We start from the raw sequence: 15,681 nt of genomic DNA on the forward strand, positions 1-15,681 counted from the left end.
TAAATACATTTGTTATTAAAAAAAAAAACAACAAATAATAATAAAATTATACTTATACCCCAAAATAATTGGAGGAAGCAGGTATGCATTTGTTGGCAATAATACAAGAATTGTTGATTTTTGCACCTCCAAATTACACAAATCTTTAAATATTTTTAAACTACATTCTATAAGGTCTCCATAGGAGATTTTTTTAGTTTCTAAGTTGTCGTCGTAATAAATTATAGCGGTCTTTTTAGTGTTAGGTGTTGATTTAAAAACTCCCGGAATATCCATGCCGTCAATGACACTAACAATTTTGTGCAGTGTACATTGGGCCTAAAAAAAAGCTCAGAATTCAAATACATAAGCCGCTGCGTGTTGATACAGTCAGATATTAATGCGAGTTGAAGAAATAATTGAGACGAAATTTTCCAGCATCTGCACACCGTGGTCCGTAGAAATTAGGCAACAGTTCATCAGCCACATAATTTTTCCTTCCGGCATACACATCCCCGAGATATTTTTTCAGCGGTGCCCCATCTGTCATCACGATATCCTGATTCTTCTCTTCCACCTCCACCGGCTCTATTATCTCGATATCTTCGTCATGGCAATCAAAGCAAATAAACTTATCATCTTTCTGCACTCCAGAATATCTAACGCATTCGGGATGAACGGAACGATTGCAAGAATGACATGTTTCGCCAATAGTGGTGTTCAGTAAAAATTTTCGTCCGCCAGGAAAACGACACACTTTAGCTCCACAGAGAAGGGGAGCAGATGAAGGATCCTGTGATCCACCCTCGCATTGACTAATTATCCATTCTGTCTCACGTTGCGGTACAAAAACACCCTTTTTCTGGACAATTGATCTAAAATCTGTCTTCCGACAGAGTAGGCATTTAAATCCATATCCAGCGTTCAGAGCAAATCTTCTAACACAATCTGTGTGCATCCACGCAATCAGCTGACAGTGAGCTTGAATGCGGTCCAGGGGAGAATAGGGGCCCAAAACTTCCGAACATATGACACAGGTATTTTCAGATGAATATTCCGGTGGGGCTGTCTTTTCTAGTCCAGTGTGGGCATTACAAAATGCAAGCATTTCATCAAATTGATAGAGGCAGCCATTCTTCAAGCCACAAATAAAATGAAATTTCTTGTAACAATTTTTAAATGCACATTTAGTAGCCGCTCGTGGTTTCTTGCAGAAGGTGCAGAGCTAAGAATGAAAACGAAACAAAGTGAGAAAAACATGATGTTTCGGTAACAGCAGTGTAAGCAGCCTTTCTTACAGCTTTTGTTTTCAAGGCAGCCCCATGTTTTATATCAGATACCAGGAAGCCCAGTATACCCTCGTGATCTTCACCCCTTTGGACATAACGGTCTCCAAACAGCTGAAATTCCAGAAATTACCTGAGAATTTTTTATTTACCAAAGCACAGCGTTTGAGTAGAAATTGTACTCACAAGGCAATAGTAGTGGCACTTAATATTATCCTTTGTATAAATTGGACCGTAAAGAAGACTATTGTCTTCATCAATTCTACATACATAACAAGTCATTTTAACCTATTTATAATTAAAATTCTATCAAAACATTCAAAACTAATTTTTACTTTTAGTTCTCTAACCTCTCTGCTTGTCTTCAGGAAATGACATCGCGCCTTTTTCAATTTGGGACGTTTGGGACATAAATTTCCCTGGGATTTTGTTCTTATTCTTTTGGACGAACGGCAAGAGGCTTCCAACTTCTACATTTTTACGTACCCTGCACCCTGTACAGTGGGTGTCAAACAATACTTTTGTAAATTTTTCTTTTTGCAATTGAGATCCCTATAATCGTAGATTTTATTTATTATACATATTTCAAAGAACTTAACTAATTTTATTTCATATAAAAAATATTTGTTTTTTAAGTTGATCATTTTTATGCGTCAAAAGTTTGTTGCCTCATTTGAAAAAAGTAAAAAATAATAATTCAAAATGGTCAAAACATACAACCAACTTAATGAAAACCGGTTATATTTTGAGTTTTATGTAATTTGAAAGGTAAATGGCGAGTTTGTAATACAGTAGTAGAGTCTCCTAAATTCGAACGTTTGGGGGTATTTTTGACATTTCTCACCTCTCAAATTCGAACGATTTTTTGAAAACTAACGAAATTTGTGTGAGATTAAATTGTACTTTGAATCAAATTCCCGTACTTTCTCGCAAGTCTTAGTGGTAACATACTTCCTTTTCATTTTACGCGATCATAATATATGTAAACATTCAAGAAGAAGCACATAAATATGATTTTCATTCACCAAGAATACGAACTTTCTAACATAACCTCACAATTGACATTTTGAATCCAAACGGCGTTCGAATTTGAGAGATTCAGATTTGAGATACTCTACTGTACAGTCGAGTTCCTCAAATTTGACGACGGTTGAGTTCAAAATGTAAAATTTGAGGTTATGTGAAGAAGTTTTTGCGGTCTGAATTACAACTATTTTCCTCTCTTGTTTCCTCAATACTATTGTATTACATTAACTTCCTCAACAAATTCCATTTCTTTAACAATAAATTACAGTGATATATTCCCTAAAGTTATCTTTCTTAATTTAGGGAAAGTGCATTTCACATTAATTCCGTTACTTTTACTTATAAAACAATAAAAAGCCAGTGATAAGCCTAGATAAGCTTATAGAGGTGCGATTCCTTCATTGTAAATTTGGATTTTGGCAAACTCGAACGATATTTATACATAAATAATGCAAATTTCGTTTAATAATTCTTAAATTGTATGTACAGTAGAGTCTCGCTATAGTCCATATTTGGTTTCAAATTTGACACTTGGGTCGCACTATAGTCCATGTAATTTTTTAAAATTATCAACGATTTTTAGTATTGAAATTGCTCGACGGCTTCCACTTTCTTTGCGATTGTGGTACTTGTCCCTGCTCTCTTCATTGTGGATCACAATAATTACAACTACTTAATAAAGTTTGCCAAAAATATTAAAATAATTATGCATGTCGCATACTAAAAAACATAACCTAACTTAAAATCAGTGTTTTGAAATCAACGGTCGATAAATTGTGGACTATAGCGCGATGGCCTATAGCGAGACTCTACTGTAACATATTATCGTTATTTTAAAAATCTTTAAAGTCGATTTTCTCGGAAACTATGAGAGATAGAGGAGTCAAACTTTATGTCCGTTTTGAACCTCTGTCAGCGACCCGCGAAAATCCGCGAAAAAAATCACGCCCCGCGAAAAAATTCGCGCCCCGCGAAAAAATACGCGACCCGCGAAAATCCGCGAAAGATTTCACGCCCCGCGAAAAAATTCGCGACTTGCGAAAATCCGCAAAAAATTTTAAAAGTGAAATATCTCGAGAACCGTTCGACGAATGTCTTAATATTTTTTTTTTAAATTGGTCTAAATTTTCTGGACTACAACTTAAACATAAAAAATTCAAAATCGCGTGCTTAGATTTTGAGATAAACTACAAAACGTGATTTTTAACCGGTTTTTCAAAAAACTAATAGCGCAGAAATCATCGTACGCGCGCGTATATATTTTAAAAAAAAATTTATGAAGATATCTCTATCCAAACCAGAGATATTGCGTACTACGGACGGCCGGACGGAAGCCGGACCCGAAATTGCCGGCTTATGATTTTCGGCATCAGGGATGTTCAAAACATATACCCTGTGAATTTCAGCTCGATCGGAGCACTTTGAGAAAATCTGAAGATTACAATAAGGTGTGATTAGAAGGAATCACTGCTAATAAAATGCAACTTTGGGTTTTAAATTATTCAACGCACACTATTTCATAAGAGCGTACATTTCAATCTGCCGATTTTCGCTAAGTCGGTCGAATTGGTCGATTTCTGGCCAAATTTTGCCGATCTGTGGATTTATCAGCAAAATAGTGCAGATTTGACGATTTTTTTATCTCGAGACCGGCACAGTTTTTCCGGCCGCCGCTCACGGTTCAATCAGACGCCCACTTTTTTATTCATCCTTCTGGGAATAATCCAATTTATGAAGGCAAAATACCTATATTTGGAAGCATGATATCGTTGATTTAAGAAAATTTAAATTTGCTAAAATGCATGACGATACAACTTGTGAAATAAAATATTATAAATCGAATTATACGTAATGCAGTAATTCCCAAAAGATAAAACATTTTTTTCTCAGGTTTTTTTTTATTTATCAATTATATTCATATCAATACATTTTCTTAATTTTAGCATGCAATTACATCGAAATCATCTTACAACTCTAAAGCAAATTCTCAATTTTTTATCCTTCAATTTATTCTTTTATTTCTTTCAATATTACATAGATAATTTTGTTTTTCATCCATGAAAATTCTCTGCAATATCCCGACGCTTTTTTCTTTATTTTTTTGAATAACATTTTATTTTCTAATATTTTCTTTTCTCATTATAACAGCAAGAGGGATCTTTTTTTCTTAATTACTTTTCTATTAAAACCTTTTTTTTTGCCCACAACTACATAATATGAAATTAATTTTAATAGAGAAAAAGTGGAAAAAGTAATCATATGGAAATGATTGAGAAATAAGATTCTTGGCTCTTCTCTAAAATTTTTGGGCACATTAGAGAAGCAGAAAGAATGTTTAGTTGAATTTATGCTTAAAGGAAATAATTGGATAATACAAATATTTTTATTATTTTAATAAAATATTTTTTTTTAATAATTTTTTTTAGCTACACTCTGATATATTGTGTGTGATTTGGGCTGCTAGTCGCATGAATTTTAGCTCGCGGTGTACGTATTGTTTAATTATGAATAAATTCTATTAGGGATTTCTTTTTGTTGTAGTTTCCACAATAAGGGCTGCTTTTTTTTCTTCTTTCTCCCCTATAAATGCTACTTTTAAAAACATTACATTTCGATGTAAACTGGTAAAAGAATGCGCGCATGTGTGAAGGGCTCTCAGCTAATAAATTGGATCAATTGTTTTTTTTATGTATAAATTTCATTTTTTTTCTTTTTCATATATAATTCTCATGTTTCTAAAAATTCTGCAAATGTGTGTGCAGTTTTATGTATAATTATGACTTTGTTCTTGATGATTTTCTTTTCTTCTTCATGTAGATAAATGTATAATTGAAGAATATAAAAAAAGGAAAAATAAATGTGTATAGCTATTTTTTCCCACTGACATCTAATCTTTCATTCAACTGCAATAGCATTTACTGCTCCTCATCACCCAATTCGTGCTTAATTTTCGAAAAATCAAACTCCTCACCTGTACCACGTTTGAAAATGTCCAGCACATCTAGGCAAGTGGTCTCAAAGTGAGTAGTCGCATCGTAGGACTCTGATATGAAGATCTGAGACGCAAGACCTTTGTCCGTAGCCTCCAAATAATCGGAAATTGACACAAACTTCTGCGTAATGGGTCCAAGGAGATCCAGGCCCGGCTTAATCTCAGCCTCAGGATTGTCACTTTCAACCGTGGTAGACACCATGGCAATGAACCATCCCTTGGCAGCCACTTGGTGCGTGTAACTAATCAGTGACACATAAATGTCCGAATTGCGTCCCACCTGCTTCTGAGGAATGATAATTTGGGTCGAAAGAGCATCTTTCGTATTGGCAATTGGATGATCCAGCAGACAAATGCATCGAATGACTTGGCCTTTCTTATGAGTCTGCAAAATAATAAAATAAAATACATGTTATCATGTTTTCTTTTTTTTTAAGCAATTAAATATTTTTAATTAAATTTTCCGCATTGACATTACAGGTCCACTAAAAAGTTCAGGGACAAATTTTAATTTTATTTTATTTTATTTATAAATTTATTTATTTTTTTTAAGACAGAAAAAAAATACTAGATTATCAACTTTTAATTCGGATTTGAACATTATTATATTAAACAGGTTTCAATATTTTTTTTTAATCTTCTTTATGCATAAAATATAATAAGAAAGTTCTAATGAAAGAAAATATCACGCCAAGCTCTCAGGAGAATAGAATAAAACTTGGAGTTATGGAATTTGCATTCCAGAAATAATACAACACTTGAAAAATTCCAATCATCATTACTAAGCAAAATAACATTTTATAAAATCTGCTGCAAATGAAAAAAATGAGAAAAAGGCATTCAAGCTTTACAGAATGCTGTACCCATTTCATTTTTCTGAGTTTTTGAGTATTTCGCAGTTTTTTCACTTTATAATTTTTTATTGTTCGGTTTAAACCTTTAAACTCAACCAAGAGAGTAATATATTTTATAATTTAGTGACCATTCAAACCTCTTCATAGATTTCTTCAAAACTTGCCTAAAATTGGATAATTAATATAATAACAACTGATTTTCAAAGAAACATTCTTCAAAATTTTCAAAACGGGTTAAGAGAAAGGGTTAGTGTGTCAAATTCCGGCCATAGCTTGCAATTTCGGCCACCTTTTTTGTTCCTCGAATTTCCATGAACTTTTAGATTTTTTGTACTCTAGATATTATACAATGCAAAAGAATAACAAAAAATGTAGCTTCGACAAACGAGATGACGTGAAAAAGGCATTGGAAGAATTCCTAAAGGGCAAGGAACTATGAGAATGAAGGTGGCCGAAATAGGGAACCAAAGCTATGTCTATATTTTTATTCATTTTAAAATGTACTAAGAATAATTTTAGAGTAAATAAAGACGGTAAACTCTTTACAAGGTTCCAAGCAACACTCTTACAGAAGAAAGAATAAAAAAATCATTTTGTATTTAAAATATTTTACATTTCAAACTTGAGATTTTGGCGCTTGCATGCAACTATGCCGAAATTTGGCACACTTACCCTATATTTGCTTCTAACTATTTTCTATTAGTAAGATAAAGTGATACAAGTTGGACATAGTGTTACAAGTTGGAGAATTCGCCGGTACAAGTTGGACATGGCTTTTTTCTTGATAAATACAGTACAAAATTTGTTTTTAAGCACACGGAACCAAATTATAAAACTTTAAAATTTTGAAGAACAATTTTTTTTGTATTGCAAAGCAAAAGAAGTTATAAGATCAAATGGGGGGTGGGGTGGTATGAATGGTTAAAAGGTTTAAGTTATACTGGTGATACACTAATGCTCTACAGAATTTCATCAAGATTCCTCCAGCCATTCTTGCATAATTCATTGTCAAAGCAGCGATTAATTTTTCGAAAGGATAAGGCTGTTTTTTTTTACAAGGAATCCCAACTCCTGGAAATTTTTTAATCTTATATCAATACCTCACTGAGAAAAAAAAGAGGGTGCGATTAACATTTTTTCCTCATAACTTTAACACTTTTTAGGTGTAAAAATATATCAAAATTTTTTAATGTTAATTTTACACCTTATTAAGGGTAAAATTAACATGAAAAAGGGTACATTTAACCCCTAATACACCTAAAAAGGGGTAATATTTACACCGATTTTGGATCAATACTGCAGGGTAAAATTAACATTTCCGGAATCTTATTTTAACTTTTTCGGATTTCTCTCAGTGTATATAATTAACTTATTCTTATTTCTGGTTTAGAACATTGGTCCTATAGAGGTCCCAGAACCAAAGTTGTCACCTATACCAATGTCTATTTCACCATTCTCCTTTGCTAAAGTAATTTTTTAATAGCCTTATTGTAAAAAACGCATCAAAATAGAGCTTTTTTTTTTAGTAAATCACTTGCATATGTGCACATAGATCGCTTCAAAATACTTCGAAAATAAAGCTGCGGAAGCTTTGAGATAAATAAGTTTCAATTTTCTAACAATAAATATTATGATAGTAAACATGATAAGCGATTCAAGTTATTTTTATCTAAAACTGATTAATATGTTTTTTCTCATGTTATTGTGATTTTTACCATTGGTTTACCGTTGAAATGAAATTAACATGGCTTTCCTTGCACAAACACAGAATAGTGATCATAAATATCGTAGAATTTTATAAATATTTACTCAGTAAGATATCAGTAAATACTGTTTGAAATTTTGCAAGAAGAAATGGTTAAAATATTAGTGTACGCAATGCGATGATATTTGATGACTTACCTTCTGTGGAAAGTAGCTAGGATCACAATAAACTTGCTTGCAGCGAGCCACCTCAGTTCCAGAGCGCACTCCTACAACTTTTCCGCTGTCATCAAGGACAATCTCATCAATGGGCTTATCCAACATATAGGTGCCCCCGTAGATTGCAGACAACCGGGCAAATCCCTGAGGCAGTTCCCCAAGACCGTACATGGGATAGAGATAGGGAGACTTGCCGTAACGAGCCAGCGAGTCCGAATACAACTTTATACGACGAATGGTATTGAGTGCCGGCTCCATAAGATAGTCGTCATCTCGGTACAGTGCTAAGGCATGTCCAGTAAAGTCCTGAGTATTCTTATCCAAGCCAAATTTGTCATAGAGTGCCTGAGCTGACATGGTGTTTGGATCAAAATCCTTCCATGTCTTCGGATCATCCTCCCGGAAATCCTGGATGTACACCAGGAAATTACGGAAACGTCTCTTCTCGAACATCCCTAAGTACCCCCAAAAAAAAATTTTTAATTAGAAATATTTTGTGCAATTTCCATGATAATTCTTTGCTCTATGTTCACTCAACCGATAAGAGAGCAAGCACTCATTTCTTTTCTACACCACGTTTTATTGTCTGATCTCTATGATGATGGACAAAGAGATCACTAGAAAAACCATTTCTAATTCGCTATAATGTCTTTTTCTTTTATTTCACTTGTATTTAAGATTTTCGCAAACTTTTTTTTCTGTAACATGGTGTTATACTCAAAACTTTTTTTGCCAATCTTCTTTTGCAAATCTACACACGTGGACTTTGATATAGAATAATACGTTATTCTGACAAAAATGTCACAACTATTGTGTTTTGGAAAAGAATTCATTGATTGTCAATCTTAGAATTATTTTAAACAGCGTGATTCTTTACCCCTAAAATTCAACTCACGATCGAATTTTCATGCATTCCGCATTTCCTGTATAGACTCTTAACTACCTTAAGCTTATTTGGCTTATCACTGACCATTTTTTATTAGGTGTGATTCCTTCTAATCACACTTATTGTAATCTTCGGATTTTCTCAAAGTGCTCCGATTGAGCTGAAATTCACAGGGTATATGTTTTGAACATCCCTGATGCCGAAAATCATAAGCCGGCAATTTCGGGTCCGGCTGCCGTCCGGCCGGCCGTGCAGCTGTCCGTAGTACGCAATATCTCTTGGATAGAGATATCTTCATAATTTTTTTTAAACCCGGTTCTAAACCGGTTAAAAATCACGTTTTGTAGTTTATCTCAAAATCTAACCATGCGATTTTGAATTTTTATGTTTATGTTGTAGTCCAGAAAATTTAGACCAATTTAAAAAAAAAAATTAAGACATTCATCGAACAGTTCTCGAGATATTTCACTTTAACCGTGTAAACAGACGGAATTCCCACGGGAATTCCCATGAGATTTTCCACTCCGGATGGGAATTCCGGATGGAAATTCCCATATTGAACTGTCAAATTTTTACCATCCGCTCTATGCGCCTCTGGTGGACTTCAAGCGCAACACAAAAATGCTCCGAAGATTTGAATTTCAAATTTTGTTTTTTTCCGAATATAAATAACGGAATGTGTATTTAGAAGATATTTTACGTACTTTATTTTATTAAAGTGGCTTTATTATACCACAAGGATATTAGTAATATTATCTATTAATACATTTCATGGAAAATCTTTTAAAATTTCTCGAGAAATGATTAGAAACGTTGTTATAGCGTAAATATCTTGTCAAAAACCCCCAATTAAAGTGGATAAATCAACGACAGGCTTTGGATATCTTTGCTGATAGGACCTATTGATTAATTTTCGTTTAATTGTAGTGCTGATAATTTAAAATTTTATAAAGTGTTAGAAGAAAATGTATAAAGTGTCCCTGGGTGACCAAGCAGTCAATTCATTCGGAACAGAGATGTTTACAAAAATTAGTTAATTGTATAATAATTGAATACAAATTGTTTTAAAAAACAAGAAGATTGTAAAATATTTTAAAATTTTATTTCCAAAAAAAAGTAAACAATAAAAAATATTGAAGTAATATTTTATATCCGAAAAGGCAGTTTATATGGTTTCTGGCTATAATTTTCATCAGTGAACTTCGATAGTTCTTACTATTCTTTGTATTTCCTTATCTACATTATTATATTCTTTACATTTTTTAATAATGGGATTTATTGAAAAAGATAAATTTTGAATCTGCCTTTCCAATCATTTAAACCTCTTCTGAAATGTTATTGATGAATATTTAATTTAATCCAGAAACACTAATCCTTTCAAAATTATTATAGTATTATTATTCGATTTCAAATTTGCTTTTAAAATCAATGTTTTGATCACTACAGGAGATTTTACATGTTTTTTCATATATTATTTGCTTAAAAACACTCCAAATTAAATTTTCGGAATTCTCCGGAAGCAAAAAGCTATCTCGAGCGAAATAGCTTTTTTCCATTTTAGAAAATTGAATATTTCACCCTCCAACGGAAAATTTCCATTTGAAATTCAAAATATTTCAAGACATTCGGGCAGTTTCGTGCACTTTTGCAGAGGGCGCTTGTATAGCAAATTTACCATTTGCTCGTGGGAATTCCCGTGGAAATTCCGTCTGTTTACACGGTAAAGATTTCAATTTTAAGAAAACTTGCTAATTGCGTCAGGCGGAAAAAAAGCGGAGAAGCGGCGTCGGACAAGCTTTTCCCATATACAGTAGACTCTCTCAAATTCGGGCATATGGGACCGAAATGTCAGCTGAATTAGACAGAAATTCGGGCGACAAAGTTTTTGAAATGCAACGATTTTTTATTCATGTGCATATAGATATTGAGTTTACACACTCATATATAACGTAAATTGCATGAAAATCTCTTAACAATGCAAAAACATATGAGAACTAAGACAAATTATGGCAAATTTGAGCATATTTGATTCATTTGATAATCATAATCAAACTTGAAAAATGAAAACAAACTTTTTTCAAATTTAACTGTCGCCCGAATTAAAAAGTAGCCCGATCTTAAAAGAGCCGAATTTGCGAGTCTACTGTATATAGCACTCTATCACTCTCCCTTTCTCTCTCTCTCTCTCTCTCTACATAGTGAGCCTATATTCGAAGATTTGTAAGATGACATATACAATTCGCGATCCGCGATTTTTTCGTCGATCTTCGCGAGTCGCGATTTTTTTCGCGGGTTGCGTATTTTTTCACGGACTTTCGCGGGGCGCGAATTTTTTTTGCGGATTTTAGCGAGGTGCGATTTTTCTCGTGGATTTTCACGGGGTGTATATTTTTTCGCGGATTTTCGAAATTTTTCGCGATCGATTTTCGCAATCGTGGATTTTCGCAATTTTCTCCACAATTTAAACGAAATTTGCATTATTTATGTATAAAAATCTTTCAAGTTTGCCACAATTCGAATTTGCAACGAAGGAATCACACCTCTATAAGCTGATCTAGGCTTATCACTGGTTTTAAATAGTTTGAATACAGAAGGCCAACAAAATAAAAAAAATATAGAGCATTGAAGTCGGTAAATAAACATTAGACGTAGAATCCGGTCAATTTCGATGTAGTAAAAGTCAAAGTACACTGGTGTGGAATATGGAAGGATGTGACTTGTCTTTAGAAAGGTCTCAATTAGATACAATAGACTAAAATTTCGTAGAAATCGCTTCGTAAACAGCTCATTGTAGCTCTAGTCAGGGAACGTCGAGAGAGGAGTGCGACTCATCGTTGGAAAGGTCTCAACCTTAACAACATACTAAAATTTAATAGAAAAACTTTTTTTTTATTTTTCGATATATTCAACATCGATTTTTTGAAAGTCGATTTTGATCGATTAAATCAGAAGAAGCTAGGGTGTTCAGAAGAGTTGCAGCATTTAACAAGAAACTTTCGTATCACTCAATATGACCGAATTCTGGCAATAAGAAACCCCAGCTATGGCTATTTTAAAATAAGATTTTTGACCCCTTGTAATTCGAGCCAGGGGGCTTAAGTTTATTTTTAATCCATTTAAGGTTTTAGGCATAATATACTACAATTTAAGATAAATCGATGCCAAAGGGGTTGACTTATCTAGAAAATAAAATTTGGGGATTGCTGCAAAATGGCGCAAGGGGGTTTGGGGGGAGGAGGAGTTGATCTTACATCACTAACTTCTAGCCACCCATTGACATTTAACGTTTCCCGAAAACCGCTTTTCGATATCTCACTCCGTTTTCTCTCCAGAAGCCTTTATACTCTCTAGGCTGGTCACAAAAATTGATATTGAGATTCAAAATTTTGGGCATTATCTGCTGAGGTCCGATTTCACCGTGCACCCCCAAAAGCTGAGATTTAAAAAAAAATCTCAGCTAACTCTATAACATCTTTGAAACATGCGAAACAGAATACAAAAATAGCAATTAATTGTTATTTATAGAAATCCTTTTAATATTTTGCACACGGATATGATAGAAATCTTATTTTATTTTTTATTTTTAATTAATATTATACTGCTCATTTTGAGAATATATTATGTTTTTCAACTACGAACTTTTGATAGGTCTATGAATAAGTTGGTCTTAAACTTGAGGTTTAACCTCATTCAGGAAAATCATCAACTGCTAAATGCCAAACAGAAACATTGAAATAATTGAACTTATTTAACGACTAGTGAGTCAAAATGTTCCCAAATATGTATCTTCTGTCTATTGCAAGTGGTAGAAGTTAACTTTGAGCTATGAGCTTTATCCGCAGGTCTGAAGCCCGTATAAGGCTTGACATTAGGCTTGACATGAAAAGTCAATTAACGTTTATATATCCACTTAAACTTAAAGTATACTAAAAACTTTTTCAAACTTGAATTGGAGTAAAGACAATAATCCTAATAGCATTTCTTGAATTGGGAAGGAAATAATGGACATATAAGCGAAGCATCATTACGTTTAAAAGAAATTCAGGTACAAAGGAGATACAGATAGTTCAGTTCCTAATCCAACCAATGATATTTCACTTTATCTCAAAAGTTTATTGTTGATGGTTTTTTTTTTAGGGTGTTCCATGACATTACTTAGGCTATCGAAGCGATTTATTTATTTATTTATGTTAAAGATCATAATCCTTACTGTGTTATCACACTTGCACATTAAAATTTTAATATGATTCACATTAATTGTCGCTGGTGAGAGTCCAAATGTGTAATTTGTGTGTTTGAATCATTTTATATTCAAAATTTGATCTATTTGTTGATAAAAAGGTAGACTTGGCCCGAAAAATTTGATATAAATTGATTTATAGCATTAATGCGAAAAATTAATGCGATTTTCTCTTTAATTTTTTAATGTGAAAAATATTTATGCTTTAGGTAAATTTAAACTTATTTTTGCAGGCCAAGTCCACTTCTTTATCAATAAATAGAAAAACCCCAAATATTAAGTGACTCAAAGACACAAATAGCATATTTGGACGCTCACAAGCGACAATTAATGTGAATCACATTAAAATTTTAATGTGCAAGTGTGATAACGCCGTTAAACCTGGCTGATTTATTTTAAAAAAAATCTGTATTCAATGTTCATAATAAAGGTTTCAATCCAAGATAATCAAAATGCTTTTTTGATATGAAAAGCGATTACAACGAGTTACTCATATAGATTTTCCTTGTCCCCCTATAGGAAATTATCCCCATAGATAATTTCTCTTGTCAACAGCTTTAGTATTTTGCAAATTCATAATAAAAAAAAAGATGATTATTTTATAATAATTAGGAAATATTGAGAAAAAACAAATGCATAGAATACTCTTCTCTCCGTGTTCGATCAAGAGTGAACTTAAATTTTGCGCACTCCCAGAATGTGTCTTGTCTTACTAAAAGGAGATAATAAGCCTGTCGAAATTGATTAATTTTTTAAGATAAGTCACTTTGAAAGTATTTTGCAATCGTAAAGCTGAGTTTTCTTAATGCAATATTTCATAATTTTGAAATTTTTCCAATAACGAGAAATCTACATTTTTATATGTTTAATATTGAAGATAAGAAGTCATAGAATGCGAGCAGATAGCAAATGTGCCTCTGCATTGAGCCTTTCATCAATACCTTCTCCATAATAATGTTCCATTTGGTCTATTTTAATGCGTACTGCGTCAATGGAAGTGCCACGAATTTCATTTAACTGAATCATACTCTCATTACTACCAATCCTTTCGGGTACTTCCAGAGATACTCATATCCGGTGACAGGAGAATCTTGACATGGGATTTTCCATGACTGAATTTAAATTGGTCGTCGTGACTCGGGGAAATTGAGGTCAAAAAGGGAGGGTCCGTGAGTGGATTTTCTAGGACAGTGATATCTTACCCATAAGATCAGATGCAAGGGCCTCCTTCTGATCTACAGGAACCTTGCTGATCTTGCCCCCCTTGTACACGTAACTGCCCTCAACGGACTTAAACTCAAGGTATCGGGTCACGCCCGTGTGGATGAGCAGCTTCACAAGCAACCCATTTGCCATGAGGAACTTAGGGATGAGGTCCACGTTCCAGTCTCGTCCGCGACCATATCTGTCGCCCGGGGCGTCGACATTGAATCGCTGGAACAGCTCTTCCAACGGCGTAATGGAGGCACTCTCGCCACCATAGTATTTATTGCGGTCGATGTGGAGGACTTTTTTGCCCGACACAGAAAGCATTCCACTCAGAATGCATTCCTTAAGACCCGTCCCCAGGACAATTGCATCGTACTCCTCATCCATTTTTGCTAGTCACTGCTCTTTTTTTACCACTGGATATTCACAAAAAATAGTTTTTTCTCAAAACTTTTTTTCCGCACCGAGTGCTACACTTCTCAAAATGTCCACGAAATTTCCCTTCTTCTTCTTTTTCTTTTAGCCTTCTAAAAAAGAACTTTTGGGACAGTGTGCCAGCACTCAACGTGAAGTTTGCAGCATACGCTGAGAACCGCCATGCTCGCTGAATTGTTATTTTCTCTCTCTCGAATCAGAGAGGAAAGCTCAGTTTGCAAGACGAGTTCAGTGGGATCAGTTATTTATTTTTCTATCAAATGCCTTTTGAGACAAAAAACGACTTTCTCAGTGCCAGTGAGCAACCAAAGTGACTTGATAATCCTACGTGTGAACAATATTGTGGATGTGCTAAGAATTTCGTCAACAGGAAAGTGTCAATTGTGTGAAAATTGGATTATTGTGGCATATATTTGCAGAAGAATCTTCATGGATTGCTTCGTATGATTGAGAGACAGGTAATTCAAGTGGCATCAATGGCCCCATCAGAAGATAAAAAAGGGGAATAGACTTCGCCACGAAGCTAAGTTCCTCGCAAGTCCACGCGACAATTTCCAAAAAAGACGTCACGTCAGCAAGATAACCATGTCATTGGGGGCCTTCATCCCGATTGCTCGGTTGGAAGAATTGGAGCTTACTTAGATTTTCACATTAGATTGGCAGAGAGGCTATTTTTAAAATTTACAGTTCGTTCAATGGACTCCTTTCCCCGCACATTCTCACAATATTCACACACAATCCGATAGACAAAAAAAAAACTGAGACTTGTGGGAAGATTCTCGGGGAGTGCGCCCTTTCTCGCCCACAAATGAATGCACCTCGACAAGCACGGAAATTTCCGTTCATGAATG

At 34.1% G+C, this 15,681-nt stretch overlaps 3 protein-coding genes across 3 annotated transcripts in view; all 3 read right to left on the bottom strand.

Annotated features, from left to right (window-relative positions):
• The window catches only part of LOC129807528 (ras-related protein Rab-27A-like), a 30,521-nt gene extending 30,245 nt beyond the window's left edge, over positions 1–276 (bottom strand). Inside the window, exon 1 of the mRNA XM_055856861.1 lies at positions 59–276. Within this exon, the coding sequence (XP_055712836.1) occupies positions 59–276 (218 nt within the window). The remainder of the gene's footprint in view (positions 1–58) is intronic.
• On the bottom strand, positions 272–1,658 carry LOC129807573 (G2/M phase-specific E3 ubiquitin-protein ligase-like). Its single transcript, XM_055856945.1, has 3 exons — positions 1,452–1,658; positions 1,278–1,379; positions 272–1,204 (listed from the first exon to the last, which is right to left on the bottom strand). Exons 1-3 carry the CDS (start codon positions 1,545–1,547, stop codon positions 377–379), a joined length of 1,026 nt encoding a protein of 341 aa, XP_055712920.1. The 5' UTR covers positions 1,548–1,658; the 3' UTR covers positions 272–376.
• Positions 1,659–4,169: 2,511 nt separating this feature from the next.
• On the bottom strand, positions 4,170–14,958 carry LOC129807566 (rab GDP dissociation inhibitor alpha). The gene is made up of 3 exons (XM_055856935.1): positions 14,389–14,958; positions 8,040–8,515; positions 4,170–5,668 (listed from the first exon to the last, which is right to left on the bottom strand). Exons 1-3 carry the CDS (start codon positions 14,780–14,782, stop codon positions 5,207–5,209), a joined length of 1,332 nt encoding a protein of 443 aa, XP_055712910.1. The 5' UTR covers positions 14,783–14,958; the 3' UTR covers positions 4,170–5,206.
• Positions 14,959–15,681: the final 723 nt, after the last annotated feature.

The sequence above is a fragment of the Phlebotomus papatasi genome, chromosome 3 (assembly GCF_024763615.1).
Source record: "Phlebotomus papatasi isolate M1 chromosome 3, Ppap_2.1, whole genome shotgun sequence".
NCBI lineage: Eukaryota > Metazoa > Arthropoda > Insecta > Diptera > Psychodidae > Phlebotomus > Phlebotomus papatasi.